General features: G+C 40.5%; 1 protein-coding gene across 1 annotated transcript in view; it reads left to right on the top strand.

The window, feature by feature from the left end:
* Cog5 (component of oligomeric golgi complex 5) overlaps window positions 1–15896 on the top strand; it is a 253334-nt gene that overhangs the window by 208781 nt on the left and 28657 nt on the right. The window contains exons 17-18 of the mRNA XM_005343875.3: window positions 9678–9781; window positions 12652–12889. Coding sequence (XP_005343932.1) covers window positions 9678–9781; window positions 12652–12889 — 342 coding nt within the window. The remainder of the gene's footprint in view (window positions 1–9677; window positions 9782–12651; window positions 12890–15896) is intronic.

Below are 15896 nucleotides of genomic sequence, written 5' to 3'. Positions count from 1 at the left end.
ATAGATACATAGATAGATACATAGATAGATACATAGATAGATACATAGATTTTACCCATTTCCATGGCAGTAGCAGCTTGGGGCAGCCGGCACACGGCATCCACAGTCAGGATGCTGAGAGAGATGAACGCGGCTGCTCAGTCCACTTGATCTTTTCCCGGAGTTCAGGACCTCAGTCCATTGGATGGTGCCACTCACGGAGTGAAGCTCTTCTGCTCACCTGAACCTTTCTGGAAACACCCTAATAGATACACACAGAGACATGTTTCCATGGTGATTCTTTTGTATTAGAAACAAACAAACAAAAATTAGAGTCATAGGCCTGTTAAACACAGATCTTTGTAGCCCATAAGGCATGTCCCACTATACTTTGCCACCTTGACTCATTCATTACTTCATAATTGCTAATTGATGCCCTGTTAACAGACTCCGAAACCAGACAACCTGTGCACCCCATCTCAGCTGTCTAATGGGCTCTAATCTTAGTCATATTATATGCTCTCCTTGCCTTAGTTAACAGATTTATAAAATATTACAGTATATGTATTGTGATAACAAATGTAAAATGTTGATTGGATTTAGATCATGAAGAAAGAGTTTAAAAAAATAATGAAGAAATGAAGGTCTACAAATAGACACCAGGACAAATGCATTCAAAGAGGAGTTGAAGGAAGAAAGAACATTGGGGAAATGTGGCACAAGTCTTACAGGAAAGGGGAAACTTAGAAAACACACATAGTTCATAGGTTCTTGAGGCCCAACAGGAGCAGTGTACTGACATAGATTCATGTGTGCAGAGATCCGATAAGCTGAGAATGAGAGGAGACACCTGCATATTTTTCTGTCCTCCTGTTCCCATGGTGTTTATCTCATTACTAAATATTATGGAAGCTGCCATAGTAAAGCAATTGTTTTTAGTAAAAGTTTTTAAAAACTATCATTTTTAAGACTATCATTTTGTAAGATTGGACCAGAATGACAAACCTAAAGGTTCTGCAATTCTTGGATGCCATCAGGGAAGAAATGATCGTCATTTCTTTGCTGCACATTGTCCTGTGTCTTCTCCTGAGAGCTATCTATCATTTTGTTTTGTTTTTAGAGACATGCCTTCTTTGTGCAGCTTTGGAGCCTGTCCTGGCACTTACTCTGTAGACCAGGCGGGCCTCAAACTCAGAGATCCGCCTGCCTCTGCCTCCCAAGTGCTGGATTAAAGCACTTTTAATTTTTTTAATAAACACAGAGTCATTGCATTCTAACAAGCACAGGGATAAGTGGCATTAAATCACTTTGGCACGATTATTCTGATCTATTTTAGTGAGTTTGTCTCATCGTGCAGATAGTGACTGTGTTGCTGGATTTATATATGGCAGTGCTTCCCATTTCTTTTGTGTGGGTTTGATATTCTCTAAGAGAATATTCCAGATTGTTGAGGCTCTGATATTTTTATAATCATAGCTATTTTAGGAAAATCCTTTTAAAAATGTATAACAGACTTCCTTAGTTTGTAGAGAGCATATGGAATATAGCATGATCTCCTTTTGTTTCCTTTGGTAATTATTTGTCCATGCCTATCTTTGATACGCTGGCCGTCCCCAAGATGCTTTCTGTTACCCCTCTTTCCTACTGTCTACGTAGAAGCCTCACCCAGCTATGAAGGTTTCTATTAGTTATTTAAACTGAGAGTTTTATTTCTTCCTTTTTGGTAATTATGCTTTTCCCCACATCCTGGTTCTCTGGGTATGACCACGAATCATGGACTGAATAGAACTGGGCTCCACTAACTGATTCCTGACCTAAAAGATTTATTTTTATCATTTTTAGTGTAGTAATAGCTGTAAGGTTTGTAGTGTCATGATACTACTTTACAGTTTTTCATAGATGGCCTTTGCCAAATGAACAAATTTTCATATATTCCCAATTTACTGGGACTTTTAAATAATCTTTTCTTAAACAATTGAATTAATAGTGTAATTTTGTCCCTTTATTCTATTAATAAAATACATTACAAATCTCATGCAAAACACTTGTCTGGATGTATTATCCTTGTTATGTGTTTCTGGGTTTGGTTTACCTAATTTTTGTTGAGTGCTTATATCTCTGTCCATAAAGGATGGTGTTATATAATTTTCTTTATCATTACCTTCTTCTTTTATCAACTTAATATTGGTCTCAGTAAATATTTAAAAGGCTTTTATATTGTGTGACCTTTTATTTCAATGATAGTTTCATTATTGATGCCATCTGAGCTGTACTTTTCTTTGGAGGAGGGTTTATGACTATAGGTTTATCTGTTTAGTAGATAAATGACTATTTGGGTTATTTATTTACCTTGGAATGAGATTTGAACTTTGACTTGCCAGGTATTTATCTATGCATCTACATCATCTAACTTGTCAGCAAAATGTGCCTAAGAGTCACTTGCTGTCCTTTAATATGGTAGGACTCTTAGTGACAGCCTCCCTTTCACTTTTGATTGTTTCACTTCTCTTTTATTACTAATCTAGTTGGCGTTTTACCAACTTTGTTGATCTTCTAAATTACCAAAAAAAATATGCAGTGCTCATGGAGCCCAGAAGAGGTTACAGACCGTTGTGAGCTACCATGTGAGTGCTGGGAGTCAAGCTTAGGTCTTGTGGAAGAGCAGCTCTAGCACGTTCTTTGAAATTTAGTTGGTCTTGAGTCTTGTTTTCTGACTTATAGTTTACACGTCTCTGTGTGTTGTATTTTGAATAGGTGGAGGGGTCAACTTAAATGTAGGTTTTCTAGCTTGGAATGTGGTTTATTTATAAATGACCTATGTATGCATGATAGTAATGTATAATCTACTATTAAGTGAAGTGTCGTTCAAATGATAGGGCGCTAGATGGGCCGTGGCAGACCGTAGGAACCCCCATGCGGGTGAGAGGCAGACTGGCTATGCAGACCAAGCTCACAAAGAGGGCTTTCATTTTGAGACAGGGAATGGGAAAAGGGGGAAGTCTTCAGTTTCCTCATAGGTCAATTTTGTTCTGCTTTATTACTTCTTTCGTTCTTTTTTATTTTTTTCCCTATAATGGAGGTGAAGGCTTACTGAAGATATGAGAGAGAAACACCCAGAGGCATCTGAAAGAATCCAGAGTAGAAATGACTAGCAGACTGAGCTGGGCCATGTAAAGAATAGGGGAAGGGGAGGACAGGAGGCAAACAGGCCAAGAGACCATAAAGGACTGTGTAACCAAAATGGCTGGATTATATAGAGATTCAGAGAAGCTGGGGGAAAGGAAGGCCCAGTCTAGTACCTGGGCTGGAGAAATTTGGGATAGGGGACAGAAAAGTCAGCCAGGAGGACCCTCCAAAGGTGGACACTGAAGGATGCTGAGACCTGACAGCCAGCTTTAGCACTGGTATGTTAATAGGCACCTCGCTTAGCCCTTGGTCCTGGTTTGGAGACCTAACATTCCAGCCTTTTCTGTTGTTGATTAGGAGATGATATAATCTCTTTTTACCTACTTCTTACCTACTTCTGGCTTAGATCGGGGCATTTCTGTCAAGATGGAATGATTGTCTCTGGAATGATGATCAAAGGACAGGTTGGGAGACTTCTGTTTCTGCTCTGCTGCTTGCTGCCCAGCTTCTGCAGGCCTACCAGGGGCTAACCAATTTGGAGCTTTTTGGAAGGAAATTTGGTAGGAGCACCTGGGGGCCCTGTTGTAGGCAGCATTGTATCAGTCTGCAGTTAACTTGAAGTCAGCTAGGACAGAAAACACCAGTCTTGATGTTTTTTCCTAACACTAGGGTTTTCTTTTCTTTTAACTCTTTAAAAACTGTTCCATTATTTTTTTGTCCTCCCTGCTTTCCAATGAGATGTCATCAATCTTTACCATGGATCCCCATATTACTGATTTTCTTCCTTTCTCAGCGCCATTTTCAAGCTTTTCTCTGTTTCTCTCATTTTCATTGGTTTGATTTTGTTATAACTAGACAGATTTCTCTACAAAATTATTCTATTTGGGATGGCTGATTTTTCCCAAATCTATACATTTATGCTTTTTCATGATTTGGGGAACTGTGGAATTCTTTTCTCCTCTAAATGATTTTATGCCTCATCCTCTCCCTTCTTATGGAACTTTAGTTAGCAATATAGGCCTTCTACACCTGCTTCAGAGGTCTAGTTGTTAGTTGTCTTTTTCTCTGCTTTAGATGGATTTCTGTTGAAGGCATAATTGATTTATTGACTTTGCTCCTCTATTATAAATCAATTTTAAACTTCAGTAGATCAGTTGTAAACTCCCAGTCAATTTTAAACTTCAGATAATACAATTTTTTCTTTAAAATTTCTATTGACTTAGTTTTTGTAGCTTTACTCTATTATTAGTAGTATTTTATCATCATCATTATTATTTGCTATTAATATTATTATTATTTGCTTTATCACGGAGGATATTTCCTCATAATTTTGGAGTCCGTGTCATTTCAGATCATCTGTTTCCTTAAGGTTTCATAAAATTTCCTAGTTTTTTCTTTTTGCATTAGTTTTGAATATATTCTGTACCTTGAATACTATATTGTAAACACAAAATTTTAAAATATTTCTTCTAAGAGTATTTATGATTTTGCCTTAATGTGAAATTAACATGGTCATACTCAGATCATACACTGTCACACCGGCCATGATTCACGACCATGCCCACATTCAGCTCACTTATTTCCATTAACACAAGGTCTCATGTAGCCCAGGTTGGCTTTGAATTTTCTATGTATCCAAGATAGCCTGCAGCTGCTAGTCCTCTTGCTGTCATCTCCCAAGTTCTGAGATTATACTTAATAGTTCACTTCTTAAAATAGTATTGGCAAGACATATTTAGTTTATTCTGCATGAATGGGGCTTATGAGTCAGATGGAGACTCGTGCTGAATTTAAACATACAATTAGACATTCCCCACCTCCCAGCTTTCTCCTTCCCATAATACCCTTCTCACACCCTAGGAGCCTAGGGTGATCCAAATGTGTTCAGTCCCTAGCACTTAGCACTTAGGAGGTGTAGGCAGAAATCTAAGGCCATCTTCAGTAACTAGTGAGTTCAGCTAGTCTGGACTATATGAGAAATTAATAAATTTGTAGGAATATATAACTTATTGAAATTAAGTAAAAAGACTATAAACAACTTAAACAGGTCCATAACAATCAACAAGATTGAAGCAGTAATAGTTTACCAACAAAGAAACGCTCTACAGGTTCACACCTGGATTCCATCAGACCTGTAAAGATCTAACATCAATGTTCACACCTGGATTCCTTCAGACCTGTAAAGAGCTAACATCAGTGCCCCTAAAATAGAAACTGAAAGGACACTACCAAATTCTTTCTGAGAAGAAATGAACTGAATAGACAATTCTCAAAAGAAGAACTAAAATGCAGTCAGATATTATCCCCTAAAAGGAGTAAGTAAGGGTAAGGAGGTGTGTGTGGAAATGACTAAACTTCAGTATATGTATGAATGAAATTTTCAAATAATTAAAAGAATATAAATAGCCAGTGAATATATGAAAAATGTTCAACATCCTTAGCCATCAGGAAAATGCAAATTAAGCCTACACTGTATTCCATCCGATCCCAATCAAAATAGCCAATGAAGAGAAATAACAACTCTTGCCAGTGAGGATTTAGGAACAGATGAACTGTCGTACACTTACAGTTATGAGTGTAAACATTATAGCCACATATGGAGATTGATATGCAGGGTCCCAAGTAAACTAAGACTGGAACTACCATACAACTCAACTATCACATTCCTACTCAATCAGGAAGCAGAGGCAGGCGGATCTCTGTGAGTTGGAGGTTAGCCTGGTCTACAGAGCTGGTTCCAGGACAAGCACCAAAGCTACAGAGAAAACCTGTCTCGACAAACCAAAAAAGAAAAAAAAATCAAAATAAACAAGTGTGAGGTAGTGAACTCCAGAATGACGTGTGCATCCACATTCACATCTGCACCTTCACCATCACCCCGATGTGGAACCAGACTTGATGCCCATCCAGAAGAGAGGAGAAAGAAATGCTGCCTTATTCAGCCATGAAGAATGGTTTGACATTTTCAGAAAAATGGGTGGAACTGGAGAGCATCAGGTCAAGAAAATAAGTCAGAGTGGAGCAAATATTACATGTTTTCTCTTGCATATGGAATTAGAGTCAGATATACATACATACATTATATGAGAGTAGACATGGACTCCTAACGTGAGAAGAGAATCTAACAGGATGTGCGAGAGGAACAAGAGACTACTGGAGGTGTAAGAAAGACAAAATATAGCATGTTTCTCATCTGCAGAATCTAGATTTAATATAGATATAGATATAGATATAGATATAGATATAGATATAGATATAGATATAGATATAGATATAGATATAGATATAGATATCATTCACATATATGTGTGTATATATATATATGAGATTTTACATATTAGTGTTTTCTCACATTAAGGAAAAAATCAAATCACTTCCCCTTGGAGTCATTTAACCAAGAGGGAGTTCATCCTTGAATTTTCTACTTCATGCTCCCTGTGTCTTCTGTCTGTCCCATGTGTGCTGTCTTGTGAATCTGTTTGTCCCTGTGTCTACGTGTGTATTGTGTATGTCTGTCTCTGTGTAAGGGTGGTGTCTGTTTGGGTATGTGTCTGACCTTATGTGTGTCTGTTTTGTCTTTATGTCTGTATGTGTCTTCTGCATGTGTGTGTCAATGGTGTCTGTATCTGTGACAGAGGCCTTCAGTCTGTATTTAGTGAAGCATCACATAGGAAATGGGGTACTTTATAGAATCTTCCTTCCTTCTTTCCTTCCTTCCTTTTCTTTCTTTTGGTTTGTTGAGACAGAATTTGTCTTTGTAACAGCCTGGCTTTACTGGAACTTGCTTTGTAGATCAAGCTAGCCTCAAACTCACAGGGATCTACGTGCCTCTGCCTCTGGAGTGCTGGGATAAAAGACATGAGCCACCTGGCCTTCATAGAAATTATTAGCAGAGTTTTACAAGTTTTAAGTCACTGACTCCAGCTGACCCAGACAACAAAAAATTCCCAATCAATAATCATAAATGGTTGCTTTTTACCTTTAGAGTAACTTTTGGGAAGTTGCTTTAACTTCTATATTTGCTGGTTTTGGAAAATAGTAACACTGCATTATGTGGGTCCCGTGTGTGGGAAAGTACATAATTTCAGCTATGCATTAGCTTAAGTTGTAAAAGTTAAGTAAGTTGGTTGTCACATTGTTCTCTCACAGGACGGTTGAAAGGCTGAGTAGAGTAGGAGAGCAGTCTTAAGTGACTTCAAGGTCTATTGTTAACTCTGACTATGAGGTTCAGCAAAAATTTCAGTCTCTTAAAATGTAAAAGAGGTTTTCAGGATATTGCATTGCTACAGAAGACCATTTGGGAGAAGGCCAGAGACCAGTGGGAATGAGGAGTGAGAAGGAGGGATCGGGATCAGAAAGTAAAACCTAGTTTCTGTCTCCTCCTGGATATTAACCACTGGCCCTTGCCCTGGCCTCACTGTGGTCCTCTGGGAGCAAGGCCGTAGACTGAAGAGCCTGCCTGTCTACCCTGGAGTTCCACAGCTCTCAGAACTGCCCGGGCTGTATCTCCTACGTCTGCAGTAGGCACTCTTGTTTTGTATTAGATGGTCCTTCTTACCCTGAGTAAGAAATGCAGCGTTTTATAGACTGTCTTCACTTTTATCCCTGTACTCTGTGGTCACTTTGCTTTCTTTTCCCAGCATACAGTCCAGGCTCATAGGGCAGACATGTTCAAAGAGCCTCAGCTATTCCACTTGCTCATCCATGGCTTTGGAGAGTCCTCTGAACGTGCCTGAGCTTCTCTATAAATGATTTCACATATAATGTATATTGGAGAAAATAAAAACTTTTTGAAGAAGTAATAACTTATTTGTAGGTAAAATCACCTGTCTGATCAGGTCTCTAGTCTTCCTCCAAGGGCACATGCCACTTGGCATCAATCTGTGCAGTAATCTCTGGGCGCACTGACTGTCCTGGTGTTTCTCTTGTCTCAAAAACTGGTGACTAGCAAATCTAACCAACACATCTCAGGAGGTACAAATTTAAATATCTCTGTACCTACCTAATAGCTGGTTTTCAAATAGGCATTTCTAATTCTTATTCCTAACTGAATTGATCAACTTCTCCTGCTTTTATTTGTAATGTTGAGTCAGTGATGTTACTAACTATTAAAGAAAAAGTACTTGTACTCTTACATCTCTTCATACTTTGTAACCACCAAGCCCTGCTGACTTCATCTCCCGTCTTGCTATGTCTAATTTGTTCATTTGGCATCAGTATCTCCTGCAGCCTCATGATTGTGTTCCTGCCTCAGCCTAATCCCTTAGGCTACTCTCCAGTATGATTGTTTTCTAAATTGAAATCTTGACTGTGTTTCATCACTGGCTGCATCTTTTCCTGATCCACTCAGACACACTCCAGCTGCATCTCTTTCACGGTTGGGCTCTTGTAGTCTGTGTGTCCTGTGTCCTTCAGCTCCCAGGTAGATTAGCATTTGGCATGCGTTCCCAGTCCCATCTTTCTCTCTGTTTCCTTCCTTTTATTTTTCATATTTTTTCAGCGTGGCATGGAAGTCCCCATGATTCTACTGTACTCTGTTGGAGTGTTCCCATTATAATCATGTTTCATCTCTATCACTAGACTGAAGACTGGGTCACACACACCTTTGTATATATTATGCTTATTATCTTGACGAATTAAAACCTGCGGGTAACATGTAGAAACTTAATGAATAAGTGTCCCCCTTCCTCTTTTCTTATTGGCTTCAATTATTACAAGCCATGACCATCCATCATCAGTGATTTTAATTACCACCAAAGCATGTGTAGTATACATACAGTTTTTATTTGGGGTGTTGACACGATTCCGGTTGGTATTTGTACACCAAAACCAAAACCCCTAACTAACAGATCTTCCACAGATTAACCCTTTTCAACCTGAGCAGCATGGGTACACTGGCGCATAGCTCTCTCGTGTGTGCTCTAGCCTGTGGGATATAACATGTGGTCTAACCTGTAGCAGCATCCCTGTCGTGTGCTGGTAGATACTGGTGACACATTCCTCCCTGCTTCTTGGTCTCCAAACCCTGCTGGATTTTCCCAGGAGTACAAACCTTCAGTAGAAAATCACTCCCATGGACTTCTCCACAGAAACTTACCTTGTGATTGCCTGTCTGTTCCACCCTCTAGGAATCACCTGTGTTCCTGCCCTATTCTTTCTGGTGAGAAGAAAAAAATCTGGCGATGTTCCAATTTTTAAGGACTTGCTTATTTCACTTTTTTGAGAGGCAAAAAATAATGTGTTGGTTTGCTCTGAACTTTGTAAATGGACCATGTCTACTCCCTGTTATGGCTTACTTTCTCTGAGGGATCATTTACCCACTAACCCTGTTGACAGAGTGGGATGCTTGGGGGAGTTGGAAGTCTCAGTGCTGTGGTCCACGTATTTTGAGCTTTATGAGTCATAGCTGAAAGTGGTTAGGGGGAGAAGCAGACTTCTGTTGTTAGACTGTGCACAGTCTGACTCTGATAGACTATGAAAACTGTTAGTCAGAAATGAATCTCACTTCATTCCTCAGATTGTTTTGTGTTGGTCTCTCTAATTTTGCTTCTTTCCTTTTTTCTCTTTGTCAGACTGTTCACGCTCTTATGGGGAATGCCATCCAGCCCTTACTGACATCAGTGGCAGATGCGGTCGAGGCCATAATCATCACCATGCATCAGGAAGATTTCTCTGGGTAAAACGTTTCCTCAAAACTGTTACTCACAGCCTTAACGTTCCATTCCCTATCCCTCCCACTCTCCACTCTGCCAGCCAGGCTTTCTTGTGCTAGTGTTAGCGCCTCGCCTCCTCCTCGATTATGCATGTCATTACCATCCTCTCTCTGTTCTTGTTTCCATCATCTCTCTTCTTGTTGAGACAGAACAGGGTTGTGGACTCAGCTTGGTGCTTCAGGATTGGGTAGTTTTCCTTCCTTCTCACAGAGGTCCTCCACTTTATCTGTGTGATCCCCAGCATAGTCGTGATAGCCCTTTTGAGAACTCGTCTGAATCCTGCCCTGGCTTTGGGAGCAAGCTCTCTCTTAGCTCTCTAAGACCCTTGTTCCTCTTAGAGTCCAAATCGTGCTTTCTGTAAGGAGAGCCTACCTAATGAGAGTTTACATAGGGAAAGGAGGCAGTGAGAGAAGGGCCCTGGATCTTTACAGGAATGACTGAGTCCCTCTAAGGCTGTGGTTCTCGACCTGTGGGTCACGGCCCCTCTGAAGGGTGAAATGATCCTTTCACAGGCTAGGACCATTGGAAAACACAGGTGTTCACATTGCAATTCATAACAGTATCAAAATTAGTTATGAATTAGCAACAAAAATAATTTTATGGTTGGGGCCACCACCATATGGGGAGCTGTGTTAAAGGGTCACAGAATTAGGAAGGCTGAGAACCGCTGATCTAAGCAAAGGCTGCGTGCAGAACTGGTGATGTGACGACATACAGCTCCTAATTCTCAGTCATGTGTATTCTTCGTCCCCACTTCAGCCTCAGCTTCTGCATAGCTCTGTTCTCTTGGAAGACCCTGGAATGTCTGCACAGCTTGTGGAGTACCTGCTATTCAGGGCTTTAGAGTGATTGGGAGAACTGATCTTTAGTAGCCAAGTATAGTTGTATTCTAGTAAATTTAAATCAAACTTTAATCCTCAATGAGATTTGTTGATATGCAACTCCAGTTTCATCTGAAGTATAATTTCACTTACGCTAACACATGCTTCTGGAATTTGTTCCAAAATATTACTCTCTATGAACACACTTCTCCAGAGGAATAGGGAGATTTTATGATGTTTTGGATAAAGTATGAAAAGATCTGAGAGGCCGAGTGGATTTGGCCTTCATGTGAGACTCATCTGAGCTTTAGGAACATATGTAAACTGAAAAGGGGATAAGAAGATGGTCTGTACAGTGGAGGCCAAAAGAGAACAGGGATAGATGTAGTTAATCAAAATGGGTTTTAAGTCAAAAGTTGTAAAATATGACTCAGAGATCTTATATAAAATGATTAAAGGGGTCAGACCATTAACTGGATATAATATTTAAAATATATATGTGCATCTGCTATCAGAGCACCTAAATATAAACATATATTTTAAGAATCCGATTGCTATAAAACAGATGAACCTGGAAGACATACTATATAAAAATAAGCCAGACAGGAACCAAATACTTCATGTTCTCATTTATCTGAAGTGCTAAAATCAGACAGTAGAATAGTGATTACTGGGCTTGGAAGTTGGGGTAATGCATTGATACTGGTCAAATGGTATAAAGATAACTAGATAGGAGGAATAAATAAGAATTTACTGTAAATAATGTGTTTATTAGATTTTTATCTTTTCACATTGTATACATCTGTTACTGTGCATCAATATATAGCACAATTATATGTATTTACTGTTCATTCAGTAAATAAGTAAAAAAATATGAAAATACGTTATTTTTTGCAACTTAGCCCTTTATACTGGTGCCTGAATAAAAGTAGGCCCTGTAGTGACCTGAGTCTGACAAAGTCTCCTCTGCTCAGGTAGCCCACCACCCTGCCCTGATTCAGAGCCTGGGCACACTGTGGTGGCCTGGTGGTGACCTTGCTGCTGTTGGGAAAGTCTTTTCTACATTGTACACCCTTCATGGTGGAAGGAAAGCCTGCTTTCCCTGTTCTGTCTGCTTTTAGAAATGGAAGACCACCATTGCTTTACTTGAAGGTCGCCAAGCTCATTTTGTTCTCTTCCTCAAGGGATTTTAGTCATGTCTGTTGTTCATTTCTAGACCATCACCATTTCCTCTGCATCATTCTCAGAATTTGGAAATGTTTCCCTTGCTTTTTGGAAAAGATTCAGCATTATGTAGTCAGTGATCTCATCTATTAGCTAGGATCAGGTGATTTCTAATTTTGGTCTAACTCCTCCCTATAAATATTTCATATTCTTTGAATATATTCTTTAAAGGGCAGTTGTAAACATTTATAAGTTATAAATAGTATATCATGGAGCACAGCTGGTATCATCTGCTGTTCCAAATTAAAGCCTTTCCAAACATCCTCATCTGGAGGGAAAAATTGCATGCTGCATATTGTTACACAACTGATCCCTCTGTCACGGTGCTGTCATTGGACTGATGTGATCAACTGAGAGATCAGAGATTGCCACCAAGCAGTTTCTGCCCTTGCAAAGTGCAAAATGTCATTTCGGAATCTGTTATTGACATATTTACTTATCGGGCAAAACATGGAAGTGGACAGCGAGCTGGGAGCGGGGTCAAACCTTGAAAGGCCAGTGTGATTCATCTAAGACAGATAGCTGTCTTTTATTCTTAATCTTTTAGGTCAGTGTGTCCTGAAATTCCTTCAGTAATCCTCATAGGTTCTAAACACAAAGTTAAGAATATAATTTAAGCTTTGTTTTACATTCTTTAGCACTTAGCAAAACAAAACAAAGCAAAACGGTGTCTTGATACCACTAATGGGAAAATTGCACAGGACTGAAATAATAACCAGAGGTGAAAATATACAGGATTGTAGCTTTATGGATTGATGCTGAAAATGGCTTTTTTTTTTCTTTTATAGGTCATTACCCAGCTCAGGAAAGCCTGATGTTCCTTGTTCTCTGTACATGAAGGAGCTACAAGGTTTCATTGCCAGAGTTATGAATGACTACTTTAAGCACTTTGAATGTTTGGATTTTGTCTTTGACAACACTGAAGCTATTGCCCAAAGAGCCATTGAACTTTTCATCCGTAATGCCAGTCTCGTAAGGCCTCTTGGTGAAGGTGGAAAAATGCGACTTGCTACTGATTTTGCGCAGGTAAGTTGATGCATTGCTCCAAGGATTTGAGCCTCACTGTCAACCTATTATGTAAAAAAAATACCTAAAACGCTAGTGTCTTAGCTATTTATACAGCAAAAGAGAAAAGAAAACTCACTTGAAATTAATTGGCTATACAGAAGAGTTTTAAAATATTTTAGGAGTTTTACTTTTGTTCTTTCTTTTTAACAAAATTATCATCCCTCATCTTTGATCCTTCGGGATTAAGGCAGATGTCTTGTGCCACAGAAGAGCAGCAATTCACATCCTTCCTATCTTATCATCCAGTAGAGCCATAACAATAACTGATCGACTTTGCTCAAAAATTATAGAGCAGTGAGCTGACTTTTCAAGGAGCCAGAAAGGAACAGCATGTTGGAAGAACTCTAGCCCATCAGTGGTCTTCTCGAGAGCGTCTCTCCTCAGTGAGATGAGCAGGCTGCCTGGCAGATACAGTCTGATTAATTGGACTCTCCACTAAATACAATACCCTTCACCTCTGTGATTAGCCTCAAAATTACTCAAGCTATCTGATTTTCCCCCCATTACCTTTCAGTAATCAGAGGCAAAGAAAAAGCAGTCTAAGCACCCAGTTTCCTTAGAAGATTCAGAAACAGTTGATTCTCTTTTATATGTTAAGGGTGAATCCATTTCTTAAACCCTTTCAAAACTGTTAGCTTTACTGATCTAAATAGTTACTCCAATGGAGTCTTCATATTAGTCCGCCAGATCCTCCTTGCTTATAAAGATAAATACTAATGTCAGTGTGTGACTGGGAGAGGACCTGGGCTGCCTGCTCAGGATGTTGACTACCAGATGCTCCCACACCCTAGCGCACTTACAACACAAACAGCTGACAAAAACCTGGCTTTCAGAAACTATTCTCTTTGCTTATAATGATCCAGCAATTAGTTATTTTCATCCCCAAAATGATGTCTGTGAAACTACTAGGCCATACAAAAAGAGTCTTCCTTTGGGAATGGTCCCTTTAGCAGCCACATGTGAGAAAAGAAATAATTAAATGCTCCTATTAATTTGTCTTAACTTTGTCCATTTTTGCTGCCTTCATTTCTGTCTGTGAACAATGACTTTATGGAAACAGTTGTGTCTGTGTGTCCGACAACCTATCATATTCCTTAAAATTATTGTGTGTAAGCTGTTCTCAAATGGGTCTTTCCCCTTTTCCCCTCTCCTCCTCGGTTTTGTTTTTCTTTCTGTCTTCCTCCCTGCTAGGCTCCCTCCCCCAGCAGCTCATTTGCATTCTTCTCCAGCTGGCTCTTGAGTCACTTTCCTGGAGGCAGCACTTCAAGTCCAATTAGAGTGGTGGCTGAGCAGGCGCTGGCCAGAAGGAGAGTGCTGTAGGAGAGAGGCTTGCTGGTGGAGGGTTTATTTTAATGATTGTGTTCTCCTGAAAGATGGCAAGTTTTGTCCTTTACAGCACCCTACTGCAGCTAGTACCCCAGGGTGCACAGCCTCCAGTGGTGGGGTGAGCTTCCACCTTCCCAAAGCTACAGCCCTCAGAGTTATATTTACATTCCCTTTTTCTTAAGACACATTACTTTCTGAAACCACTTCCCCGTCAGGATAAATGGAACTCATCAGTTTCTGTTACTAACTTCTGTTCAGAAAAGTCACACATACCGAGTTCTCTCTGCTGAGCCTCAGCACCTGTGACTGACCCGTGGTTTGCTACAGCTTGGTGTGTTCCAGTTTTTGATCCCACCATTCCTCTTAGCCTGGCTCAGATCTTAGCCACAGTGCAGGAAAGAGATGCTGAAGCACCTATTTGTGGCCAGTAGTGTTAGCAAACGTGCCCCAAAGTCCTGTTTGGTTGGACTGTTTGTCTGGGTTAGTCCAAATAATAACATTTCTCTGAAATTTCTGTGCCCAACAGGCATCAGCTGGGGACTGTAACCTTTTAAGTGGTCTTTATTAAAAAGCCAATCAAGTTGTAATCACAATTAAACATGGCCACTGAGGTTACTAGAATCCAGACCACACAATTCTCTGTGGGTTTGGCAAGGGTTCTTGTGATCAAAGTCCCTGCTGTGTAGCCATGAGCAGAGCTCAAGAAAGGATCAGTAGAAAGAATTTGGGAGGATTGTGACATAATGTTTAGATGTAAAGACAAACAATGAAGCATTTTAAGAATTCTCCAGAGCGTCCTGAGTGCCTTAGAAGCACCTGTGCAGAGAAAGCCCAGTTGCAGGGTGCCATCTGGAGGGCTCATAGAGAGGGAAGTGCCCAACACAAGGCCAATGAAGAAGTAGGTCAGGAGCATGAGGTGGCTTCCTACAGGTAATTAATTTCCTGCTGGGACCACATGGCTTCTGTGTCTACACTAATCACACAGCAGTTCAAAAAGCCCTGCACTTGTCCAAGGCCCCCAGGGTCCTGCTGACTCCCACTCATGGCTGATATGCCCACGGTGCAGACTGCAGCTCTGTCTCCCCCTCCACCCCGCTTGTCTCTTTTTTCTCTGAGGAAAAGGACAGCTATTGAAGTTGGAATTAAATTATTTAGTGGTACTCCTAGCAATTCTATTTATAAGTTTTCTGCCGCCCTTTAAGTATACATTTTTATCTTTCCCACATTGCCCAAAAATGTATAGTTAGAAAAGAAAGCAAACTTCTCATTTGGTTCTGATTCTTCTTACCTTTTCTTATCTTGAGCATTGTCAGGGCAAGAATGCCCCAGACACATCTAGATGAGCCCTATGGTTAACAATGCCTGGTGGGTACTGGGGAGCAGCAGGACAGGGAGCAGCAGGGCAGGGAGAGCAGCAGGGCAGGGAGAGCAGGGCAGGGAGAGCAGGGCAGGGAGAGCAGGGCAGGGAGAGCAGGGCAGGGAGAGCAGGGCAGGGAGCAGCAGGACAGGGAGCAGCAGGACAGAGAGCAGCAGGACAGAGAGCAGCAGGACAGAGAGCAGCAGGACAGAGAGCAGCAGGACAGAGAGCAGCAGGACAGAGAGCAGCAGGACAGGGAGCAGCAGGACAGGGAGCAGCAGG

Source organism: Microtus ochrogaster, chromosome 1 (genome assembly GCF_000317375.1).
Source record: "Microtus ochrogaster isolate Prairie Vole_2 chromosome 1, MicOch1.0, whole genome shotgun sequence".
Taxonomy (NCBI): Eukaryota; Metazoa; Chordata; class Mammalia; order Rodentia; family Cricetidae; genus Microtus; species Microtus ochrogaster.
The sequence above is the reverse complement of the archived record's forward strand: the minus strand, read 5'-3'. Positions and strand labels throughout refer to the sequence as shown.